Here is a 27,136-nt window from a genome sequence, read left to right as displayed (position 1 = left end):
ACTTCCCAGTTAAGTAACTGAAAGTGTGCTTCACTAATTGGATCTTAGCTTTTAAAACTGCGTACTCCTAATTTGTTACTACAGAAAAGCCAGATTCAAGGTATACTGTTAGAAAAAACAATTAACAAATATCCATAATATTCTTTTTTATACTTTAATTTTCAAGATTAATTATTTAAGTAAAGCTTTCTGTCTTTGTTTTGATTAGATAGATATGTTAGCTCATGACAATATTGATTGAGCTAGGCTCTCTTGAGTGGAGTCCCCATGTTTGTGAGTGTACAAAAATTATAATTTTATTAATGTTCTCAATCAAAGCAGATACTCTTAAGTAATTAACTTTAGGAACCAAACAGGAAAAAGAAATTGGTACATGTGAGCATTAGTCCATTAACTTTAGGAGATGATGTGCAAAAAAACCCCAAAAAACATGATACATTGATCATAAGCCAGTTAAGTTTTTAGCATACTCAGTATATAGTCTCCTTTGGTCATCAGTGTCTGCACATTTTGTGGAAGAGCCTCAAATAGCAGTACTTACTCATTAGAGTACACTCATAGAGATCATTCTGGGGTTGGAGACTTTTTTGGTATAGTTTATACACAAATACTTTTGATTATTGAGATTTCCAATATACTCATTTCATATCCAGGGAGTGACTTATATGAAGTCATTTCTCTAATTAGACTACCTCTCCTTTAATGTAGGAACACATGTAAAGTGTTACTACTAGAGTTAGGTTTTTGCTGTTTCCCTCTCTGATCCAAGAAATATGCAGTCAGATATTCTGTAGATTTTAGGAAAGTAGATTAGAAAGCAAAATTGGTACAAAATTAGAATGTTTGATTTCCCAATCTCTCCCTTGCAGATTAATCTCACCCAGATATTTTTCAGCTATTTGATATCTAAAAATGCATCAGTTAACACATGTCATGAATTAGACTCTCAAGGTATCCTATTTCTTTTAGAGTTTTTGTAGCCCATTCACTGAAAACTTGCCTTATTTCTCTTTATTGTGAGCCAAGTGTATTTTGTTTCCTGAAGGGTTGACAAATAGGTTTTTAGGACATATGTGGTCTGGCTCCAAGTACAGGCAAAGTCCACATGACTTAATACTTTTCTAGAAAGTTGTTGCATAATTTTACAACAAAAGTTCTTTATTGGCTTGGAAACCAGAGAAAGGTACTTAAAAAATCTCTTTAAGGTACAGTGTCTATAGAAGCTTTAGCATGCAGTTGAAATTTATAATTAACACAACCTGAGTCACAAACTTGTGCTCTTATTTCAGCCATTGCTGTGTGGGCTTAGAGCCAGGAGAAGATGCAGAGGAATTTTACAATGAATTACTTCCATCAGCTGCAGAAAATTTTCTCATTTTGGGGAGGCAGTTGCAAACATGTTTCATCAACGCAGCTAAGGTATATGTGTTTATTTAGCGTCTTGCATTTTGTAGCCAGAGCAGTTTAATTCTTGATAAGATGTTCCATATTATTTTTCAAATGTGCAGTATTTGGCTGAAAATACAATTGGAGTAGTTGATTCAAACATTTTCAAAGTTACAACCAAAAACTTCTATATTTAAAGTTTTTAAAGTGCTGGCTAAAGCATACTATATGACTTTTTGAAGGATCTGTTTATTATTCAACTTTGAGCAGCACCTGTATACATTTGTTTTCATAGTATCTTCCTAAAACATACCTTCGACATAAATTACAGTAAAGTATTATTCTCTAGGCCCAGGACTTTTCTCAGTAACTCCAATGTTGAAGAATAAAGGTGAACTTTCTATTTGATCTTTCTTTCAGATCTTCTCTAGTAAAAATATTTCACCCTACATATAGGGTCATTTCAATCCAACAAGTATTTCTTGAGTGAATTGTGCTAGATGCTGTATATATTCTTTTTTTTTTTTTTTTGACCCATGGAATTAAGAATGTAGAATTGAGAATTCTAATTAATCCAGACATTATGTTGCTTAATTTCTAAATATTTGAGGGTTTTCTTGATGTTTTTTTGTGCTCCATTTCTTATTCTGTTCTGTATCATTTCAATCCTTTACAATTTTTTCAGATTTGTTTTATAGCCCGCCACATGTTTTATCTTGGCGAATGTTCTCTTATAAGGACAGTGCTATCTTAACTGAAACTTAACACATATCAGAACCATTCAAAGGTTTTGATATGCACAAATTGAATGAGACAACAGTATGGACTGCATAGTGGTTTGAGTATAAGCAGTGTTATTGGCATAACTTAGTGGTAGAGTATATCCTTTCTATGCAGTAGATCATAAATTCCACTTGTAGAATCTCCACTGGCATTTTGAGGGATGCTAGCACTAAATCAATATTTGCATATTTGCTAGGTTTAATTTTATTCAACTCATAGTGGCATGAACTATGAAAATTTTGTTGGACTTGATTGCTTTTTTCTGGATGTGTTCTTAAGCAAATCACTTGATTTCACTGTACTTGTTTCTCTTCTTTGTAAAATGATTTCTATCTCATGAATAGCTCAGACCATTATTGAAAGCATTATGTTTTCTTCAAAGCACTTTTATTTAATATTCCCCCATTAAGGGCAATAATAATTATAATCTTCATTTATGTAGTCCTTTAATACTTTTCATTATACTTTCATATTCTTTATTATGGTATTTGTATAGATGTAAAAAATTCTTCATACTTATTAGTTAAAGGCCTTTCAGATATTAAAAACAAACAAACCTACAAAATCACTAGAGTTCAAATTAAAAACATCAGTGTGATGGACGATGTTTTGCTGGAACTAAATTGCTGATGTTGGGTTTAATAAACCTGTTTTTATGTTTTATGCTTAAAAAAAAGCCTTACAGATATTGAAATACTTAGCTTTTAATGCATTCTATGAGCACATTTATAGATTTCAGAATAATTATCGAGTGGTCCTACTTTTAATGGTGAGAAAGGACGATGTGTCTAACTTATTTTAATATTTAAGTATTAGATTTTTTTCAATAAAAAATGATAATGTACGGAATAAAAAAATCCTTTAGTACATACATTAAAGAGTAAATCAGCTATAGAAAAAGAGGGCCACTTGACTACAGGACAAAATAAAAACAGAGTGATAAAAAGGAGATAAGAAAACTGAATCTACCTAGGTGTTTCCCAATTAGATTTTTTTTCTTTTTTTAATTAGTTAGCATATAGGTAATAGATCATCTGGTGAGACAGATACCAGATACCTGATGTTCTAGCCTAAATAGCAAACTAGTTAAAATATATACATGCATATGCATACATATGTACATATGTGTATACACACACATTTTCACATATGAATAGAAAAGCACCTGTGCAAGAATTTCGAAGTGATTTAGGGTAAATTTGTTAACCAGTCTCAGAAGCCATGAATTTAGAGGTGACATTATCTATTGTTTTTTTTTGTTTGTTTGTTTGTTTTTTAAGGAAAGTAGGAAGTCTAGGAGTTGAGCACTATCCTTTGAGATTGACAGCAATGAGGATGGCCTGCTGTGTGTTTTGGTGAAACTGGCAAAAGCAGCATATTGAACTAAAGAGATTCTTGATCTAACGACATTTGTTCCTTTCTTTTTTTTAATCTTATATTTAAGTTAGCACATGTCTATTTAAGCACCTATCTAAACCTGTGCTAGAATAATAGGAAGTCAATACTTCCATTATTTTGATGAATAATCATGGCAATCATAATGTTTTTGCTGTTCTCATCATTACTTTTGTGCTGCAGTACAAACATTTAGGACATGAAAAAGATTAGTGGCCTTTCTACAATTTTTCATTAAAGTTACAGGGCCAATATATGACAGAATTGTGAATAGAATCTGTTTCTTATTTCCCATTGTAACACATACGCTAGAAAAGTTAATTTCTCTCCCTACCTTCCGGAAAGAAAGAAGCAAGGAAAATTATCATTTATTTATTGAATAAATACCGATTGAACATTTACTATGTGGCAGAACTGTTTTAGACACTGACTGTATAAGTGGAAAGCTAAATAACATGGTCTATGCCTTCATGGAGTCAGAGTAGAAGCTGCAACTGAAATGCACTAATAACAGTGCTTTACATGCTGGCATCTGCATTTGCATATTGCAGTAATTTTCAACCTTGGCTGCATAACCAAATCACCCAAATTATCTGTAAAAATACAGATAGCCATTCTTTAACTTTGGCGATTCGGATTCAGTATGTGTGCACCAAAGTCCGTGCATGTGTATATGTTAAAAAGCTCTACAGTGTTGCATAGCCAGTGTTGAGAAATTTTAGTGTAACCACTTATAGTTCTTATACTATTTATACTGTCTTACTTGACCTCTGGATAACAACTGTTTCTAGTGAGTAGGTACTACTAGCCTGTAACTACAAGTTTTATAAATTAAGAAACTAAAGACTTCAAGATCTCATAACTCGTAAATACCTACGTTAGATTCAGAAACCAGGTCCTCTGACTCCTCAGAGAGAAGCATCTCCCTCTCTGTCTCTGACTGTCTCTCTGTCTCTGTCTGTCTCTGTCTCTCTCTGTCTCTGTCTCTCTTTGTCTCTCTTTTAATAAAGCAGTTAAATTGGGTTACTTTTGTGTGTGTATGTGTGTGTGTTAAGGGTGAAGAAAAAGATGAATTACTACATTTTTTCCAAATTGTGACTGATTCTCTCTTCTGGCTGTTGGGAGGCCATGTTCAACTTATCCAAAATGGTAAGAAAAAAGATTTTTAATGTAATCTATAGTCATTGTAAAGTCACCTGTTTTTTTTTTTCTAAAAATAAATACCTTATTAACTGTGTACGTAACCATAGTTAAATGAAACATATCAAAATAACCCCACACATAAGAAAATAAAAGCCCATTTGGACATTACAATTTTAAATAGCCAACACTGACAATGTGGTTATCATATATTAAGGGGAAAATTGCTAAAATATAACTTTCACCTTAGCTTTTTCTATTTAGCAAATCCAAGAATTAATGATAATTTTAATAATTTAGTCTAAGAGGAAATTTTTTTGAGTTTTAAAGATCACAGTTTTATTTTAGACGTAGTGTGAGAGAAATCCCTTTGTACAGAGTAGATATGTTAACTCAGACTATTCATGTAAGAGTAAGTTTTTACATAATGATATTTTACTGAATTTGAAAGTTACAGGTTATTTCTAAACTTACAGAGAAACATAAATATAAGTGTTATATTATCTTAAGACTGAGAAAGTAATGCCTAACGATATTCATGGCAGCATTTCTGTTCTCTTGAAAGATTTAATCTAAGATAAATTTAACTATAAGAATAATATAAGAACATTGATTTATTTTAGAAAGTAAAAATTGAACTGAATTTTTATTTTTATTTTTTTTTCTCTTAGAATTATGCTTGCCCATAATTTAAAGAGTCAAAAAGTTCTATATGGATGATTAAATAAAAATCTCAATCCCTGGTCCTCACACTTTGCTCTGTTTCCCATTTTCCAAAGGCGCTACTTTTAGTTAGTATAACTAATACTTTTGGTAGTTACATCCCTATAGAGCTAAGTAATAAGCTTAGATATTTCCCTTTTTTAAAACATTATACTGCCATTTTCAACAACGTGGATGGTTCTTTAGATAATTATGCTAAGTGAAATAAGTCAGACAGGAAATGTTGAGAACCTTTTATATCCCACATGGATTTCACCCATGTGGGATATAAAACTGAAAGCAACAAATAAATAAGACAAACAAAAATACATAGACACAGACAACAATTTAGTGGTTACCAGAGGGAATGGAGGGGCGAGGAGGAGGTAGGTAAAGGTAAAGGGGGTCAAATATGTGATGACGGAAAGAGATTTGACTTTGGGTGGTGAACACACAATGCAATATACAGATGATGTATTATTGAACTGTACACTTGAAAGCTATATAATTTTATTAACCATCATCACCCCAATAAATTTTAATAATAAAATGTTAAAAAAATAAAGTTTTCATTTTCCATTATGGAACAAATATTAATATAAAGTTCTCAATTTAAAGAACTATTTTACCAAAAATATAAAGTACTTAATCTTACTATAGGGGGATATAAAAGACCTAGAAAAAAGAGCAAGAGAGACTACTTGAATAATTTTTAAAATATGCTGCATGCTTTTCAAAAATAGTAACTATAACAAAAGTGACAGTGTTCCTTAGGTCATCTGTAGATTTAAAATATCAAAAGTATTAAAACTCAAGCGATTGTGGAATTCATATGCAAAAAATAAATGGGTACAAAATTGGGGTATCCAATAACCTTTTATCTTAAAAGATTCAGGTACTTGGAGAAACGGCTGACTATAGGTCTGGAGTAGAAAATCTGCATGGTAAACCTGAAAAATCTGGAATACTACATAGGAAGGAAACAATCAAAGTCTCAGAATTCTGTGAAAAGGACTCACATGAGTCAACTTAAGGAGTCTTCTACTAGCCAAAAATGAGAAATCTGCACAGTAATCAGAATAATAACTACAACAGATTGAAACCTATCAAATATAGTGAGACTGTTTTTGATAATTAACCATTAGCGTCCGCTAGGGAACCAATTCATTTTAATAAATGGCGAATCCAGTGTTTATCCTGCCTTTTCTTACATATTGATGAGAAATTTCTCTTTATAAAAAGTACTCCACCTGATAAATAAAAAAGGAATGATAAAATTGCCATTTTGCAACCCTTAGTGAATTAACAGATTTAGAAATGAATCATCCATCATCTTCAACATCTCAAAAGGAAAGACAACCAGATACTAAGTGCCTTCTAATGGCTCATCATAACCTCACATACGAAATGTATTGGCCAAAAATTCAAATGTGAATAGTTTTGATCCTCTAGCTCCAATTGCCAATTTATAGAAGGTCAGAGAAATAAATTATACCCCAGGAATTCAGTTAGCAGAAATAGACTGTGGAAAGCTCATAAGACAGTTGATATAGTTTTGTAAACAGATAAATATCAAGGGAAATAAAAAGGTAGAGGGGGAATCTATAGATTAAAAGAAATTGAAATATAATCATTTCAGCGTGTGGATGTTATCTGGATCTTGATTCAAACAAACTAAAAAATTCACATAATAACTGGAAATTGGAACAGTAACTGGATATTTGATAAAATCAAGGAATCATGATTAGGTTAGATAATGGTTATATTTTATTGTTTGTTTAATCATATCTTTTCTGACTAAATATTGAAATAACTTATAAATAAAATTAAACGATGTTTTAGATTTATTTCAAAATAAAGTGGGAGGCAGGAAGTGAGTGAGGTAGATAAAGCAGGATTGACTATGAGTTGATCATTGTTAAAGTTGAATGGCTGGTACTCTTAATGTATGTTTGAAACTTCTATATAAAGTTTAATTAAATAAAGAAATGGGCAAAAGTATCAGCTTTTGTTTGGGGGACCAAATAGTTATCTGACTACACTTGAAATTCAACAGAATAGGGGCTCTAAAAATGTTATATAATAATATAAGATAAACAGTATAAAAAATAAAATGAAACTTTAGTAAATTATTTTAGCATAATTTTTTCTATTATACATTTACAGACTACAAGATATATACACAGTACATTTTGTATGATTTCAGTGAATTCAAAGTTAGTTAAGAGTTAATCAAACATCTTTAAATAGGTGAAAATAGAATGACGTACTTATCCCAGCTACAGAGAAATTTTTTATTATTGAAGTAATAGAAAATAAATCATAGAAGTTTTTAATAGTAGAATTGTTTTTTGAAGTTGTTAAACATTTTAAAAATTGGTGTCTAGTGAAAAATTGAAATATTGGACTATGTAAATAGAAATGAAGAATAGTAGTTAATATGTGAAAGAAATCAAATATGTTCCTTCAGGAGAGAGAAAGAAGAAAAAAGTTGTTTTGTAGAAACTAGGAAAGTGTTCACAGAGGTTGCTAGCATACTTGATCCCACTGTAATTAAAATTCTGATTATTTAGTGGAGAAGGGAATAGAAACTGACATTTACTGGAAACCTATCTTGTTCTAAGACATTCTCCAGTAGTCTGTGAGACAACTATTATTTCTAGTTATACAGATGAGGAAATGGATATTCTGAGAGGTGCAACAGCTTGAATAAGCATTCAGTGCCAAGTCTTCATAACTGGCTGTTCAGAGCCTAAAAATTATAAACCAATAAAAACAAATGTTGTTTTATAGTTAACGATTTTATTATTATTTAAGACAAGATAGTAGCAAGCAGGATACATTTTATAACAATTAAATTGTTTAAAATGTGATTCTAGTCGTCTGTACTATTTCTATTTCTTCATATTCTCTCTTCCTTACAGGAAAGTTGATTTTATTCATTGAAATGCACTACTAGAAAAATAGATTCAGATTTAAGATATGTTATATTTTATTTTTCAGTTAAGTGGAGTTAACAAAGAAGATGTTCTTAGCTTGGTGTTTGTGGATGCTCTCTGACTATAACTTTTCATAAAAATGGAATGGTTATTGAAACTGCCAATATTAAAATCTTCTTTATTGTTGAAGTTCTTTATTGTAAAGTACATGCAGGCAAAAAGTTTAGCAGAAGTGGTCATGCTAGATTTGGTTTTGAAAGGACAAGTAAATTCCAGTTGTATCATCGTCAAATCTAAATCTTTTTTCTCTTCCTTTAGTACTACAAAGTGATCATTTCTTGCACTTACTGCAAACTGATAATGTTCAAATAGGATCTACAGTCATGACTATGGTACAGAACATACTACAGATCAACAGGTGACTTGGTTTTACAAAATATTTATAATTTTTTATTTTTTATTTGAAGCATTACCAGTTTTCCAGTTTTGTTGATATCAATTGTATGTAGATTGTACATGAGACTATACTACCATTGTCTTTCAGAAAAACAAATTAATATAAAATACCTTAAAAAACTGGAAGTTTATTATTGAATTGGTTTCTTATCTCAGAGTTTAAGATTTAGACCACATCTCACAGTTAGAGAAAGAAAAATTACCATGATATCGGAAGAAAAATACTGGGACACAATAAAAAATACCTAATTGTATATTTGTTTAGCACACTGCAAGCTCAATATTGTGCCAAGTACTATAGAAGGCCATAGAAGAAGTAGTAGACCATTTTCCCTGGTTAAATGGAAAGGCAGAGCATACACATTTGAAACAATTGATTCTTTCAGTTCAGTATGGATTTATTAAGCATCTACTATGTTCCCAGCATATGTCTGTAATTGAGTTTACAAAGTAGTGAAAGAGACTGACACACCAACATAAGTATAGTGTTTTAAGTTATGACGTTAAAAGTGTGCCCAAGTGTTGAGGAGATGCTTCCTAGAGAAGGTAACACCTTCTCCCATTTGTGCCATTATTGAATCTTTGCTTTGATGTTTTTTACCCTTCTTTCTTTAGTAATACAAAGTGATCATTTCTTGCAGTCAGTGCAAACTGATGATGTTCAGATGGAATCTACAATCATAACTATGCTATTAAATGTCATACAGATCAGCAAGTGACTTAGGTTTACAAAATATTACTGATTAGTTTTTTGGTAAGAAGCATTACTAATTTTGCTCAATGATTGATTCCAAATGATTTTTACATGGTACTTGAAAATCTCTATAAGAAAACTCCAAAATATTTTTAGAAATATAAAAATATCTAGTACCTATCAAGATAAAATTCATGCAAGGGACATGAATGCAAACAAGCAGGAAAACAGAACCTATAACGAGACGAATCAGTTAATCAAGACTGGCATATATGTTATAATTAACAGATAAGGACATTAGGACAGTTATTGTAGCTATATTCCTTATGTCCAGGAAGTTGAAAAGATATATATAAGAGCCACACTGAACTTCTAGACATGAAAACTACAATGTCTCAGATGAAAATATACTGGATTGGATTAATATCAGATTAACACAGCAGAAGATTAGTAAATCTGAAGACATAGCAATAGAAACTATCCAAAACGAAATAGAGAAAAGTAGTAAAAAAAAAAAAAAAGAAAGAAAGAAAACAGAAAGAGAGGGAAAGAGGGAACATCAGTCAACTTGTTGCTGGGGATAACAGCAACTTTCTCATCAGAAACAATGCAAGCAAAAAGATAGTTGAGCAACATTTTTTTTCTTTACTTAAAAATTATATATTAAAGTATAGTCAACATACAATATCATATTAGTTTCTGGTGTACAGCATAGTTATTGGACATTTATATACCTTACGATATGATCACCATGATATAGTAACCATATGTCACTGTGCAAAGTTATATTACTGACATATTTCCTGTAGTATACACTCCTGTGGCTTATTTATTTTATAACTGGAAATTTGTAGAGTGGCATTTTTTGTTTGTTTGTTTATTTGTTATTTTTAATAATTATTTTCAATTTCAGTCAACATACAATGTTGTACTAGTTTCAGGTGTACAACATAGTGTCAAGACATTTATCTAACTTACGAAGTGATTACCCTGATAAATCTACTACCCATCTGAAACCACACACAGTTATTACAATATTATTGACTATTTCTTTATGCTGTACTCTACATCCCCATGACTACCAATTTGTACTTCTTTATCCCTTTCCCTTTTTCACCCATTCCCCCTCCCATCTGGCAGCCATCAAAATGTTCTCTGTATCGATGAGTTTGTTTTTGTTTTGTTTGTTCTTTTATTTTGTTCTTTAGATTCCATGTGTAAGTGAAATCATATGCCATTTGTCTTTCTCTTTTCTCACTCCACTCAGCATAATACCCTCTAGTTCCATCCATATTGTTGCTGATGGCAAGATTTCATTTTTTATGGCTAAGTAATATTCCATTATATAATAATGCGTGTCTGTGAGTGTATATATATATGTGTGTGTGTACCTATACACACACACACACACATGTTCCACCTCTTCTTTATTCATCCATTGATGGACACCTAGGTTGCCTCCATATCTTGGCTATTGTAAGTAATGTTGCAGTGAACATATGGATGCACATGTCCCTTCAAAGTAGTGTTTACGGTTTGTCTCCATCTTTGTCTCTCATTATAGCTTTTGTTTTAAAGGCTATTTTGTCTGGTATAAGTATTGCTACCCCAGATTTTTTTCATTTCCATTTTCATGAAATCTTTTTCTGTCTCTTTACTTTCAGTCTGTGTGTGTCTTTTGATCTAAAGTGAGTCTCTCATAGGCAGCATATGTAAGAATTTTATTTTCTTACCCACTCAGCTACACTATATCTTTTGATTAGAGAATTTAATCCATTCACATTTATAATAATTGTTGATAGATATGTACTATTGCCATTTTATTATTCATATTTTTGAACTTTTTCCTTTTTAAAGAAGCTCCTCTAACATTTTCTGAAATACTGGTTTGGTGGTGATGAATTTCTTTAGCTTTTTCTTATCTGGGAAGCTCTTTACCTATCTTTCAATTCTAAGTGATAGCTTTGCTGGGTAGTGTAATGTTGGTTGTAGGTCCTTTTCATCATTTTGAATATTTTGTGCCAATCCCTTCTGGCTTGCAAAGTTTCTGTTGAGAATTCAGCTGACAGTCTTGTGGGAGCTCCCTTGTAAGTAACTGACTGCTATTCTCTTGCTGCTTTTAAGATTCTCTTTGTCTTTAATGTTTGACGTTTTAATTATGATGTGTTTTGGTGTGGGCTTTTTTCGGTTCATCTTGTTTGGGATTCTCTGTGCTTCCTGGGCTTGTATGTCTATTTCTTTTGCCAGGGTAGGGAAGTTTTTCATCATTTCTTCAATAGGTTTTTAATTCTTTGCTTTCTCTTCTTTCGTTATACCTCTGATGTGATTTACACAAAAAATGAATATCAGAAATGATAATTATATAGATAACTGATGATTATTTCTCTTATGATTACATGTAATATAATAACACTTGCTCATACAAAAATAATGATGTATTTTGGGTTTATAACATGTATTAATAAAGTATTACAACAGTAACATGCTGGGAGGAGAGAGATAGAAGCATGTATTTTGTTGTATGCTTAAAAATAAAAGGATGAAAAAAGATAAACCATGCTAACACTAGTCAAAAGGCAGCTGGAGTGCCTACATTATCATCAGAAAAAGGTAAGTTTCAGAGTAAAGAATATTAATAGTGATAAAGACAGTTATTTCATAGTAATAAAGAAAACATGTTTATCAACCTAATAGCAGAGCTTAACAATACACAGAATAAATTGATAGAACTGCAAGGAGAAATAGACAAATCTGTATTTAAAGTGAAAGATGTCAATACACCTCTCGATAGTTGATAAAATAAGTAGACAAGAAGTTATTAGTATGTGTACAGAATATTTGAACAAAATCAACCAACTTGGCCTGATTAACATTTTTAGCAACTCTACCAAACAGCAGCAAAATGCACAATTTTTTCAAATGCAAATGGAACATTTACAAACATAGACCATTTTCTGGGTCATAAAACAAGTCTCAATAAACTTAAAAGGATTTAAGTCATACAAAGTATGTTCTCTGTCCTCAATGGAATTAAATTGGAAATTAATATCAAAAAGATCTCTGAAAAAATCCCCAAGTATGTGAGAAATGATAATGCAAATAACCTAGTAGACAAAGAAGAAATAAAAAATTAAGTTTGAAATTATTTTTTAATGAAATCAAAACACAACATTTCCAAATTTCTGGGATGCATCTAAATTAAAGCAGTATTTTATCTCAGGAATTCAGGGCTTGTGTACGATCTTAAACTCAGTGGGAAAATTTATATCACTAAATGCCTATATTGGAAAAGAAGAAGAATCTCAAATGATTGACCTCGGTTTCCACTTTAAGAAACTAAGAAGAAGGAAATAAAAGTAAGCAGAAGAAAGAAAATGATAAAGATCAACGCATAAATAAATAGTAACAAAAACAATAGCGAAAATAAAACCATAAGCTGGTTGTTTGAGAAGTTCTATGAAATTAATAAACCTGCAGCAAGACTGATCAGGAAAAAAAGGAGAGAGAATACAACTGCCAATATCTGGAATTAGAGAGGAGAACAGACAATAGAGTCTATAGATATTAAAGGTATCATAAGGAATAATATGAACAACTTTATGCTTGTCTAGATGAAACAGACAAGTTATTTGAAAGAAACTATCAAATATCAAGAACCAATAGATAACCTGAATATCCTTATAACTGTAAAGAAATTGAATTTGTAGCTGAAACACTTTCCACAAAGAAAACTCTAGTACTAAATAGCTTCTTCACTGGTAAATTCTACTAAACATTTAAGGAAGAAAGAATTCTAAAGAAACTCTTCCAGAAAATTGAAGAGAAGGAAATACTTTCCAGATCATTGTATGAGGTCAGCATTACCTTGATACCAAAATCAGACAATGATATGAGAAAACTTCTCATCAGTATACTCATGAACAGAAATGTAAAAAAATCTAAACAAAAATTTAGCAAGTTGAATACAAATATATTAAAAAGCTAATACATCTTGAATAAGTTGGGTTTATCCTAGGAATTCAGGGCTAGTGTAATGTTCTAAAGTCAGCATAATTCACATTAACAAAAAAAGAAAACCGTATCATATCAGTAGATGCAGAAAAATCATTCTACAAAATTCAACATCTATTCCTGATTTAAAAAAAAAACAACAAACCTCAGCAAAGTAGTCCTGGAAGGTAGAACTTCCTCAGCCTAATGAAAGGCATCTAGGAAAAACCTACAGCTAAGGTACATCATGAACAAAACAAGGATGCCCACTGTGATCATTTCTATTCAGTATTGTACTGGAATTTCTAGCCAGTAGAGTCAAGCAAGAAATGAGAAGGTTTTCTATATGTAAAGGAAGAATAAAAACTGTCTTTTGATGGCACGGTGTCATCTATATAGAAAATCTAATGGAATGTACAAAGAAGCCACTAAAATTAATCACTCAGTATAGCAAGGGTAGTAGGATACAAAATCAGTATGACAATGTAAATTAAAATTTTACATCTATCAGTTAATACTCATATTGAATTTCAGAATATTGCAATTTATAATAGCATAAAAATAGAAAATGTGTAGGGTTAAATCTAATAAGACAGGAGAAAGACCTACTCACTTTATAAGACATTGCTGAGAGAAATTAAATAGTATGTAAATAGGTGCAAAGATTTACTGTGTTGATGATCAATGTTGTAGTGTTAAGATCTCAGTTCTCTCCAAACTGATAACAAGTCTTCAAAATTTTGTTCAGCATTGTTTTGTTAGAGCAGAGATGGGATGCTGTAGGAACTTAACACTTGTTTATGTCAATTAGCCTATGATAGAATTGGTTATACTTCATTTTGGTTAAAGTCACAGATCCTATAGACAGTGTTAATTTGGGGCTTACTGTATACCTTAGACAGAATCCATTTTTGCAGAAAATGACAAGCCAATCTGTACAATTCCCATAAAAGTCAAAAGACTTAAAGTATAAAATAGCTTAACCAACTTTGAAAATGAAGAACAAAGTTGAAGAGCTAGCAGTACCTAATTTTAAGACTTTTTTATAAAGCTAATAGTTAAGAAAATGAGGTGTCGGTGAAAAGATATTCAGATATATCATTAGAACAGTACAGAATCCAGAAATAGAATTACACGTGTGGACAATGGATTTTCAAAAGAGGTACAAAGGTCATTCAGTGGGAAAAGGATAGTCTTTTTAAGTGTAATGGAATAATTGGCTATCAATATGTAAATAAAAATTTCGATATATACCTCTTACCATATACAAAAATTGATTCAAAATATATAACAGATCTAAATATAGAACTTAAGCTGTAAAACATATTGAATAAAAATAGTAGAAAACCATTGTGACCTTGGGTTGTACAAAATTTCTTAAGAGACTTCTCTGTGACACCAAAAGTGAAATTGATAAATTAGACTTCATCAGAGTTTTAAGTCTGCTCTTGAAAAGACACTGTGTAAGAAAATGAAAAAGACCAAACACAGACTTCCAGAAAATATTTGGAAAGCTTATATCTTAAGTACTTGTACTCGGAATATATAAAGATCTCTCAAAATTTAATAATAAAAAGTTTGAAAAATTGGCACAAGATCTGAACAAGTATTTCATGAAACAAGATACATGGATGGCAAATGAGCACATGAAAAGATGTCCAACAGTATTAGTCATTAGGAAGATACCACTACATACTTATTAAATGGCTAAAATTTAAAACAGTGACCCAAGCGTAAGGATATGAAAGAACTCATACACTGCTGGTGGGAGTGACAAAATCATACAATCACTTTGGAAAACATTTGGCAGTTTCTTAACAAGCAAACATACACATAACATGCTATCTGTCCATTCCACTCTTAGGTATTTGCCCAAGAAAATGAAAGCATATGCTCATATAAAGACTTGTACACAAATGTTCATAGCAGATTTATTTGTAAGAACCAAAGACTAGAAATGACCCAGATGTCCATAAACAAGTGAATAAACTGCGGTGTATCCATGCAATAGATTACTACTCAACATGAAACAGAAATGAACTAGTCATACATGTGATAACACAGATGAATATCAGAATAATTGTGCTGAGTGATAGAAGCCAGGCCAGAAAAAGTATGATTCCATTTACATAAAATTCTAGAAAATGTAGACTAGTTTATAGTGACAGCAAGTAGATCAGTGCTTGCCTGGGGATAAGGTGCCAGGGAGGGCAAGGAGAGAAGGACTATAGTGAAGCACAAGAGAACTTTGGGAGAAGGAGGTTGATATGTTGTTCATTATCTTGATTGTGCTGATGAAATAAGTCAAAACTTATCAAATTGTATACTTTGAATACATGCGGTTTGTTGTATATCAACTAAACTTTAATAAAGCTGTTTGAAAAAATCAGGCCTTGGGGAAGCATTTTGATATGGGATGCAGATTTTTGGTGTCATGTCGAGTAGTGATATAACCAAAACAAAGAATATATAAGGAGTTGGTTTTGGGAGACAGACAGATGATGAATTCAGTATTGGTTATGTTCAACACAAGGGAATATGTTCATCAGGCAGTGAAATAAGAGTCCATGCAAAGACTGGTACACAAATTTTTATAGCAGCTTTATTTTTAATGGCCAAAGACAGGATGACTCAAATGTCTGTTGATAGATGAATAGATAAACTGTGACTTCCGGAAGAGATCTGGACTAGTGCTATAGATTACTGAGTTATCAGCCTATATTTGATAGTTGAAAACCTGAAAGAAGATGAGCCTAGTGGGAAATAAGAATAGAGCGAGAAATGAAATTGCCTGAAAATGGAAACTTGGAGAAGGGGAGCCAGTGAAGAAGACTGAGAAAGAATGGTCAGAAATCTGTGGGTGGAAGGTGGAGGGGGAGCCAGAACAACATTGTATTATAGAAGTTGAATGGGTAGAGAGTATGCGGCATAAATGACAGTAGTCATTTATATTGTTGTCAAGTAAGAATTTTTTGCTCTCTGATAGGCATCACTGCCATTATTCATTTTCTATAAGCCAACATCTACTTTTACAGGATTGCAAAATATTCTAATCAATAGTAAGTAGATAAACAAAGGTGCACACCTCTAGAATATCACATACTCGTTAGTGAGTTGAGTAAGAAGGACACCCAGAAATCTCTTTTGACTATTTCTTAGTTTCAGATGACTTTTTATGACATCAGTACAGCAAGATAAGGTTGTTAGTGTAATAAAGAAAATGACAAAGGAAAGATAAAGTTCCTCCTATATTAAGTACATGATAATTGAATTCCTATAGCATTTTTGTCTTCATACATCATTAAGCAATGAACCTTGTGCTGTCTTGTGATTTTCCTCTTATGACCTGAAGCTTTTGAATCATCTGTTTTGCACGTTTATCTTTCTTCTGCAATTTGTAGATTTTTCTGAGGAGAGGGCCTTTGGCTACTTTGTATTCCCTATTTTACCTAGTATTCAATAAATATTAATTGCCTTACTGTACTGTGTTCTTGTAACTAAGCTATACATTTAAAAATTTTGTTCTCTTTTTGGATCAGGCCACAGTCAGGCATCAAGTTGCTGAATCTTTTATGTTTAATTTGTTGCGATATCTTTTTATCAGTTAGTAATGGTACATTTTTAACTTTTATTTTGTTCTATTAGTGGTGATTTACTCAGAATAGAAGGAAAAATTCTGCATTCAATTTTAGATGAAGTTATTTTCAAGCTTTTATCAACTCCTAGTCCAGTCCTAAGAAGTACTGCTACAAAGCTCCTACTGTTGATGGCAGAATCTCATCAGGAAATTTTGATTTTACTGAGACTAAGTGCCTGCTACAAAGGTAATATGTATTCTTTTTTTGAGATTCTCAAAAATAACATTTTTATTGATGATTTCTGGAAAGTAAAATGCTTGTTTTAAAAAATTCAGTAACCAAAGTGTAGAAATAAAACCCTATCATAACATAGCCAATTCAGAAAAAAGTTTTTATGTGATCAGGCTTTCCTCGTGTCTCAACAGATGGCTTATGGCACTTTGCTGATGAGGTTACAATGAATATTTACTCCTTTCCAACAAAAAGGTTGTGTACTGAATATACCATACAGTGTTATAAAATAATGACCAAAAAGATCAGTGACCTTACCAAGATTTACTGGAGAAAATAGAGCTGTGCTTGAGAGACTGACAGCCCTTTTGATCTTTAAATCAATAAATAATTACTGTTCAACTCCTTGACTGTCTTTCCACAAAAACAAAACATCTTTCTCACTTCCAAATCAAATGTATATGTGAATAAAAAGTCAGAAAATTTTAGGAGGAAAGGACTCAGTGTATTACCATTCCCATAGAATAGCTTTCATTTAATTGAGCATTTACTCTTGTCAGATAATATTCTGCATACTTTACATGCATTAAAATATTTAATCCTCTTAACCCTATGAGATATTTACGCTTATCCTCATTTTATAGCAGTGTGAACAGAGGCATGGAATAATTAGGTAATTTATCCAAGATCACACAGATTTTTTTTTTAATTGCCAAGCAGTTATTTGTTAGCTTTATTTTATTTCTTTACTAGGCAGAGTCGTGATTCATTATAGTCTATTTTTTTTTATACAAATGGGAAATGGATTTCTAGTTTATTAAATATGCTTATTTCTACAGGGTTATATAGGAATTTTTAAAGATTAGAACATAATGTGACACATTTAATATAAAAACTATTACAATGGTCTTTTAATAATTCTTGATGACACTTTAGTAACAACTTGTACCAGTCATTATTGTCAATGTTGTAATTATTTTGTGTTATGGGAATAGAGGAGAAAAGATGCCAATAATAAAACCTTTTAGTTGATATTGTACCAGATATACATTTTTAAATTCTGTAATTAGATTTCTTGTATAGAAATGTGAATGTCCAACGGAGTTCATTATAAAGGAATTTCACCTTAACAGTCAGTCTCCTTTTCATTTTTCAATAGTAAAACTCATTCAGTTTCCTCAAGATATTTTACAGTTGTTAATACTGCTAAGAACTTTAGTCTTAAGGAGAGTATAAAGCATGAAAAGATCCTGATAGTGGCTTCTCCAATTGTCTACTCCGAAGCCATTGTAGCTTGTTTATATTGAATACATACATTATAATACATCATTCCTACTTGTCTTAGAAATTATACTTACTTTGTATCTTATACTACTCTGTTTTATTTAGGGATAAAAATGCAGTATTTTTGTGTTATAGCACTTCTATATTTGCTCAGGAAGCTATTGATTTGCCTCAAGTTATATATATGTTTCTGTATATTTTTATTTAATAATAACTTCTTTTCATTAGTAATGACGACTAATCTGTTTGTTTCCACAGGGTAGGCATTTACTCTGTATCATCTTTTTAAAAATATTTCAGTTAAAAATGTTTTAGTTTAGGGTATTTATGTTCAAACAGCAAATAATTTCTCTCTCTCTACTCTTTGACTTATCACAAGTGACTTTTCACTTCCACTCCCCTTTTTTTAATTAAAGAGATTGACCAGACAGATTTTGCATCACATCTCACAAGTGAGCACATAAGAACTCTTAGGCCAGAGGAGTATCCTAAAGACCTCAATCTAGAAGTCTTTAAGAGAAGGAAAAAGAAAAATTATGTGACTAATCTTCTTGTGTTCATTTGCTTCTAAATCAGACTTTTAACCTCAAATCAATACCAATAAAATAACTAAATCATTATATTTTATTGTTAATAGTTGTATCTTTGTTATTCCATTTCAGGACTCAGAAATCTGCTAAATAAACAAGAGCCTGGGACAGAATTTAGACAAGAACTTAAACAGCTCATTGGCCTTTTAAGCCCTAAGGTCTACCAGGAAGTAGAAGAGCAGGTATTAAATTGTAATAACAATATAAATGGTATTTACTAACATTTTAGTAAACATTTTAGTTTCAAAATAGGGGAGAGTGATAGCCTCTTGAATCTTTTATTTATTTGCTGTCTGTCTCCCCCTCTCTTTAGTTATTTACCCCTAAGATCCAGAGCAGCCATAGGTTGTTGGGAAAAGGGGTTATTTATGGACTGAATTTTAACCTCAGAGCCTTTAATTATTTTTTATATTTTTTGGCCTGTACAGAGTTCTTCATGCCTTGGGTTTTCGAATAAGTGAGGCCAGACAAGACGTCAAGCAAAGAGGTTAAAGCATTAAAGAAGCAGAACCATGAAATATTTGTAAAGGGAGTGAGAAGTAAGATTAATCAGGAAGAATTTGGAGCTAACCAGACTATATCTTGAATCCATTCTAGATATTGCCCAAGTGAGCCTAACATACCTCCTTTGAGAGGTCAGGTTTAATATTCATAGGCCTTCTGTATCCTGGGCCTATAAAAATGTTGCCTCCTCCTCAGCTTACTAGAGATGAAGATTAATACTTGCCCAGGCTTGATATCTTAAGAGGTAAACTTCTAAAAAAGTCTTTCTTAGAGATGTCTAAATTAATTCTGACATTTAATTTCAGAAACTACATCAAGCAGCTTGTTTGATTCAAGCTTATTGGAAGGGTTTCCAAACTAGAAAGAGATTAAAGAAGCTTCCATCTGCTGTGATTACTTTGCAGAGGAGTTTCAGGTAAAAAATTTTGATGAGAGGAATGATAATCTGAAAGGGCTAGATATATTTTATTAGAGTACAGCTGAGTGAAAACTTGGGGATTTTTTTTTTAAATTAATTTTCTAACCCATTTCTTATACTCTTACTTTCATTCTTATTCTACACATTTCTGAGTGTACTAGCACTCCACTAACCAGATGCACTTTCAAAGCAAAGGACATAATGTGAGACAGGAGTCTAACAAATATACATTCCTGTTCACTCAAGACTTTTTTGTGGCCCAAGCCTACATTGGGAGCCAGTGATAGTCTACAACCCTTAAAACCAAAATTGCCATAATTGTTCAAATGTGTGTGTTTAGGTACGTTAACCTGATTTTCCTCAGTAAATAGGGCATGGATACATACAGTCATTGAGATATGACATGGTTTGTCATTTATCTCTATTTCAATTAGACAAAAAATGAAATACTGAAGACATGGCCCAGTTTTCGATATGACTAAGCCATCCAGATTTTTAAAGACAAAGAAAAGAACACACAAAAATGACTTAGCTCCTAGGTCATTTATGATAAAGTAGAACCATTTCAGAGGTGATTTTTCATGCAGCCTTTTAGTTTACTAAATTTTAGTTAGCTAAATTTTAGTTTACTAAAGTGAAACTTGCATATTCCAGAAGTCAGTTTTTAAAGAAAACTGAAACTATTCTTTTAATAACTGCAGCTGCATTTCTCGGTTTTAAAAATATTTTAAAATAGTGAACTAAAATTTAGTTTTAAGTTAGACTGCATGAGATAACACCTCTGAGATGGCTCTACTTTATCATAAATGACCTAGGAGCTAAGTCTTGCATGCGTGTATGTGTATTTCCATTGCCTGTAAGTCTCACAGTATTTGCCAAATTTGCCAGTTTACTTTCTCTTGCAATATTAAAATCTTAATTTAAAGTATCCGAGGGTTACAGATTTTGTCCACATGCAAGTATGTCTATGGAATCTAATACTACACTGTTTTAAAATGGGAATACCATTGCTTTATGTAACAAAACCAGATTAATTATAAATATTTTCATTAGAAGAATTTAGCTTTTAAGCCAAAATTCTTTAAATCTCACATTATAATGAATTTGTTTCCTTTTTATTATTGCGAGTTTGAAGTTTTAAGAAAAACAAGTATAGTTTTAACCTTTAGGTTCTATTTAATTTTTTAATTTCAAGTTTGCCCAGGCTTCAGCACCTTTTATCTTTTACTAGTTATAACAGTTTATGCAAATTTCTCTTGCTTCCTTTATAGCTGGGCTTTCTGCAAAGATTATTTCTGTCTCTTTGTGGTCACGTCATTATTTCATAGTAATTTCCCCCTCCCATGTTTCTTGGGGGGAGGGACTGCCCAGCACTCACAATTATGGGCCCAGATTCAGCAGAGGTTTTTAAGATTTAGCAAGAGGCAGTCTTTATAGTCACAACCTTGCTAAAGCACTTTCTGGAGGTTTCTTTTTTATTTAATCATTTTTCATGGTCAGAAACTTTATTTTCTGTTAAGTACTCTTACTCAGCGATGTTTTCTGTAGCAGCTAATAGCTGCTCGAGTTACTGTATTGAAACCATACAGTTTATCTACTTGTATCATGGTGTTGATATTTAGGTGTTTTAATGATAGTTTAACTTTATGGGGAAAGAAGACAGTTTTTTTCTCTACTCATCTTAGGTTCTTTGGGGCCCTGAACATTAGACCAACAACAACAACAACGATAGTTTATTTATACAGCACAAATCATGCAAAAGAAACCTCATATGATTAGTAACTCAAAGAGGTGATTATAACTTGGGCTTATAGAGATTTTAATGAAGAATAATAAATTTGGAGAGATGTGACAGGTGCAAAGAAAAGGGTTTTAGGCTTCCAAGGGCAGCAAACTTTGCAAAGGTAAATGTATTGGGGAAACTAATGGAACATATGGGTTATTTGTGCAGGTCCATGTTGGTCCATGTTCTATCCTCTTTAAGGCCAAAAAACTTTCTTGGGAGCGGGAATTTATGGCACTCCTCATTCTTAGACCTTTCTTCTTTTATTCTGATAAGGGAAGCTCCAGGAAGGCTTTTTCCTGCATTCATTGATTCTCATTTGCCTCTAGCTCAAAATAATCTTTATACCCAAGTGACATATTCTGGTACCCTTCAACTTCCCCTTAAAACTGAGCTCCTTAAGGGCAGAACCGTCTCTCTTTTCTGTTAAGACAGTACCAAGCAGGCAGCAAGTATTCAGACAAATGTTTGTTGAGTTAATGAACATAGCTTATCAACTACTTTGCCCATCAACTCATATGGGACTCCCCAGGTTCATACTTAATTATTCTACAACAGAGGACTTCCTGGAGAAGTCCTGATGTCATCAGCAGATAGTTTGGTCAGCTCTTTCTTTGATGGTAAAGATTCATGTTAGTTAAATGTAAATCATGGACTGTGTTTACATAAATTAATTTGAAAATATGATATCTGATCAGTCATTTCCTTTTCAGAAGTGCAATACAAATGCCAGAGAGTCAAATGCTTACTCTTTCTTACAAAGAAAGTAGTTAATGGTCTTTTAATTTTTGAGTGACGAGTGGTTATAGATACTCTTACTGACAGAATGACTAGACTGTTCCTCAGGTTGGGGGGAAACATTCAAAATCACATTAATTCCTAATAAATGTTTTCAAACATGAAATTAAAGCACATGAGTCCAGAAACATGCATACTTAAAATTTATAGTCCTGTTTCAGTCACTGAACCTTACTTTTCTACTGTGTTCCTGATTTATATTTTACTTTCACCTGCATGCTCCATAGTCTTTTCAATTTTACCATATTTCATAGCCTGTATGCCTAAACTATTTCCTAAACCCAGTTTTCTGACAGATTACATTTCCTAATGATAGCAGAGAGCTCGATGGGGCGGGAGTCCAAAGAGGGACCCTGACCCAGAGCTCCGGTGACCAGGTTCTTGTCTTATGTCCAGAGAAAGAATTTAAGGACACGACAAACAGCAAGCAGAAAAGTTCAAGTTTTATTAAGGCGAAAGTACACACTTTAGGAGAAAAATGCAGGCGAATTCAGAGAGTTCTCCCTGAGCTGTCTGGATTACGGGCTTTCATTTTTCTTGAGAGCAAGGCCTGAAGACGTGGTACTTGCAGTGCGGGTGATATTATAATGATATCATGATTAGCCAAAGCTGTATAAAGGACAAAGGAAGGATTTTGGAGTGTTATCTTGGAGGGAACGTCTCTAGGCTAACTATCCTGCCTCTCTAGCAATGCAGTTTTAATGATTCCTATGTTTCCGATACTAATAACATATTTAAAAATATTGTTAATGCAATATTTGGTGTTATAATCTATAATCCATTATGTTAGGGGTGTTTTTTTATTTTGTTAATCAGTTTGAAAGGAGATTCTGTTTAGGGCCTGTGTTCTCTTTTACCCTCCATAAGTATGTAAAGGGCAAAACATCCTATCTACATGCAAAGCAACCCAGAAGTTTGGGAGGGTAGTTCGTAGGAGAAGCAAGTTTCCATCAGCCACTCTGGGAAAAGAAAGGCTCGCTCTTGATCTCTAACTCAGGAGGACCAAGAGATACTTAGTAACTATTTAGCTGGCCCTACATCCTTTCTAGGACCCCTTCTTTTGACACACATACTTGAGGTATTTTCTCCCATTGATAACAGGAGTAAGAAAGACATTTTGAAACAAAGTTTGAACTTTGGCCTAAGTGTAAAACCAAAGAAAATAAATTGTAATTGGTAGCAGCTAAGAAATTTCAAGAACACAAAACATGAAATGTAATCAAAGTTATTTTGTGTTTCCCTTCTCTACTTTAAAATACTTCCTTTTAAATTTGACTTATGCCTAATTGTTTTTGCTTTTTCAAAAGAAAATTATTATAAATTATTATAGCCCTCTCTACATCATTATGAAGTCTTCCTGTTAGTACTACAGAGAGCCAAGGTACTACATTTATTGGCAGCTTAATTATAAGAAGCTAAGAGAAATGTTCTTTAGATACATGCAGATTAAGTCTATGGAGATAATACGTTCTTCTCTTATCCTTTTTAGTTTATCTCTTGAGTTATAATATTTATTAGTTTAGAAATAGATAAACATGAAGAAAATTAAAATCATCCATAATCACACCATGCAGTGAAAATCCCTGTTGAAATTTTAAATGTTTTTAATAATTTATTTTTCAATATATATGCATTTTTTACAAGATTTGGATCTCTTCTATATCCTGATTTTATTTTCTGTATCCTGATTTTATTTTTACTTGACATTGGATTGTGGGTATATTCTTATGTTACTAAATATTCTTTGAAATTTTTATTTTTTATAGCATCCATCCAGTGAGTGAATCGGTATTTATTTATCCAACTCACTATTATGGAACAAGTGGTTTGTTTTCAACTTGTTGCTGTTGTAATGTTATGGAGAACATCCTTGAACATAAATCTTGATGTACATGTCAGGGTTTTCCTTAAGAAAATTATTAGAAATGGAATTAATTGGTTAAAAATTTTAAGGCTTTTTATATGTATTTTAAATATTTCTCCAGAAAAGTATAGCAGTAGCACATGAAAATTTATTTCATCATACTCTAACAACACTGGGAGTTATCTTAAAATTTTTTGTGTTTGTATTTATATGATTATTAGTGAGTTTAAACATTTTTCATATACTTCTTGAGTGGATGTATGATTTATGAAAATTGTACATAATGTACTTAAAATTTTCCATCACAGATCTAAACGAACAAAAATATTACTGAAGCTAAATAGGCAGAAGGAAGAAGAGGACCACAAATTACAACTGCAACTTCAAAGACAGAGAGCCATGAGACTGTCTCGAGAATTACGACTGAGTATGCTCGAAATAGTTCATCCAGGTTGGTGGCAGTATCAATTTCATTAACTGTGAGAACGTTTAGGATATCTTTTAATAAACCAAATTTCCTAGCTACCTGATGATTTCTTATATTGAGACCTTTTTCTTGTTTCTCCTTTTTAAGATGAATCATTAAATCTCAAGTCAAAAACAAAGTTACTATTTTTTCTGATTAAAGCCTATTAGCTGATGATGAGCAATCTTTACACTAATTTTTCTATTCTTTCAGATAAATTAGTGAAACCTTATCCCTTATTCGTTAATTTAGAATAAATTTAGAAAAATTTATTCTAAAAGATAGTTGTTAGTGACATAGAGAAAGAATCCCTTGAACTGAAGTAAGGATGTTGGAATATTGTCATAATGCCATCAGAACTTTACTCATACTTCAGTACAAACCTTGTGATGCCTTCTTTCCACCTTTGACACACTAAGTTGAAATTAACATTAACGTGTAGACTGAGAGACGATACCGATTTCAAGGTTCTTCTATTGTTCTTCCCCTCCTAATACTCATTCCCATTTTCCTTCACTAGTCTCTTATTTCTCTTCCCTTTATTAAATATAGATATTTCCCAGGGCTCCATCTTCACCCCATTATTCTCATATTGCTCTTTCTAAGGTATCCCATCCATAACTGTAGCTTCAACTACTAAACGAGTGCTGAGCACTCTGAAATCTCATCTGCATCCTCACCCTCTCTCCTACGCTCTAGCTTAACAGAACTTTCTATAAAATGCAACGTTCTGTGTCTGCACTTTCTAATACATACTGCTGGCTAGAGGTGGCTATTGAGTACTTAAAATGTGGCTAGTGTATTCGAGGACCTGAATTCTTAAATTTATTTCACTTTAGCCATTTGTGGCTAGTGTCTGCTATATTGGACAATATAGCACTATAGCCAGCTGTCTGTTCAATAGCTTTACTTAGCTATCCACAAGTATCCCCAAATCTAGTCATTATCTCTCCCCTCTAATTTTCTCTCTATTCCCCATCTCAGATAATTGCACCAATAGTCTACTCAGTTTCCCATCTATGAGGCATCCTACAGTTTTTTTCTTACCTCCACATCCAGCCGTCATTAAATTTTATCAATTTTTCTGTACTATCTCTCAAATACATCTCTTTTTATTATTGCCTTCTACTGCCTTATTCTATTAATTAGCTATTGTGAAATCTGGGCTATATGCTGACCAACTCCCAGACAGTAAAAAGAAAGTCATCTAACTATTGATTCTGAATAGCCAAATGAGTGACTGAAGAGAGATTTAGAAGCACACAGAGTAGATAACACTTACACATGTTTTACCCCTTCCTTCTGGTGGTACTAAGTGACTTTCTAACCATGTACTTGTGATTCTTTTTTCTAAACGTTCTTGCTGTTGGATATTCAACTCTTTCCTCATTCCCATGACAGAAAACATTATGAGTCTTTTCTCTAAAGAAGCTGCACAATCTGAAAAAAGTTTTGGAGTGCTTTGTTTCTAAAATCTTAGAACTATTGTAAAATAATAAAATTGGGAAAATCAGTGAACAGTATTGAAAAAAAATAAAAGAACTGCAAGATTGTTGTTGCTGTCATTGACCTGATTCCAGAATTTGAGAAAGCATAGAGGTGAGTAGGTTGTAATAGTGTCTGTCATCTTTTTAGGTCAGGTGGAAAAACATAATCGGGAACTAGAAGAGAAATCAGCATTGATTATCCAGAAACATTGGAGAGGGTACAGGGAAAGGAAGAATTTTCGCCAACAGAGGCCATCTCTCACGGAGTATAAAGCAGCTGTCACACTTCAGAGAGCAGTGAGTCTGATGTAGTAAAAAGAGTACTGGATGAGGAGGCAAAAATATGGGTTCAAACCTGACTTTGTTATTTATCTACAGTAAAGACTTCGTCAAGTCACTTAGCTTTCCTGAGCCTTGGTTTTTTTTTTTCTCTATAAAATAATCTTCTTGCCATTGGCCAGACTAATTTAGACTTCAGTCCTTAGTACTTTCATAGACCCTTGTACACATTTACCATACTGCAGTGTTTATTCGTTAATTTTTTTTCTTTCTTACTGGGACTGTGAGCATTTCAGGGATAAGGAACTAAATCTTTTTTATTGTTCTCAGCTCTCAACATGTGCTTAATATGTGAATGGATGCGTATCC

General features: G+C 32.3%; 1 protein-coding gene across 9 annotated transcripts in view; it reads left to right on the top strand.

Annotated features, from left to right (window-relative positions):
- IQCB1 (IQ motif containing B1) overlaps positions 1–27,136 on the top strand; it is a 41,645-nt gene that overhangs the window by 6,272 nt on the left and 8,237 nt on the right. For all 9 annotated transcript variants that reach the window (XM_039843158.1, XM_039843157.1, XM_039843159.1 and 6 more), the window contains 8 exons: positions 1,290–1,419; positions 4,620–4,713; positions 8,664–8,763; positions 17,131–17,309; positions 19,241–19,350; positions 19,978–20,087; positions 24,844–24,986; positions 26,637–26,785. In XM_039843158.1, the coding sequence (XP_039699092.1) occupies positions 1,290–1,419; positions 4,620–4,713; positions 8,664–8,763; positions 17,131–17,309; positions 19,241–19,350; positions 19,978–20,087; positions 24,844–24,986; positions 26,637–26,785 (1,015 nt within the window). The remainder of the gene's footprint in view (positions 1–1,289; positions 1,420–4,619; positions 4,714–8,663; positions 8,764–17,130; positions 17,310–19,240; positions 19,351–19,977; positions 20,088–24,843; positions 24,987–26,636; positions 26,786–27,136) is intronic.

This window comes from Pteropus medius, unplaced genomic scaffold, assembly GCF_902729225.1.
Source record: "Pteropus medius unplaced genomic scaffold, Ma_sr-lr_union100, whole genome shotgun sequence".
In the NCBI taxonomy this organism is placed as follows: domain Eukaryota; kingdom Metazoa; phylum Chordata; class Mammalia; order Chiroptera; family Pteropodidae; genus Pteropus; species Pteropus medius.
The sequence above is the reverse complement of the archived record's forward strand: the minus strand, read 5'-3'. Positions and strand labels throughout refer to the sequence as shown.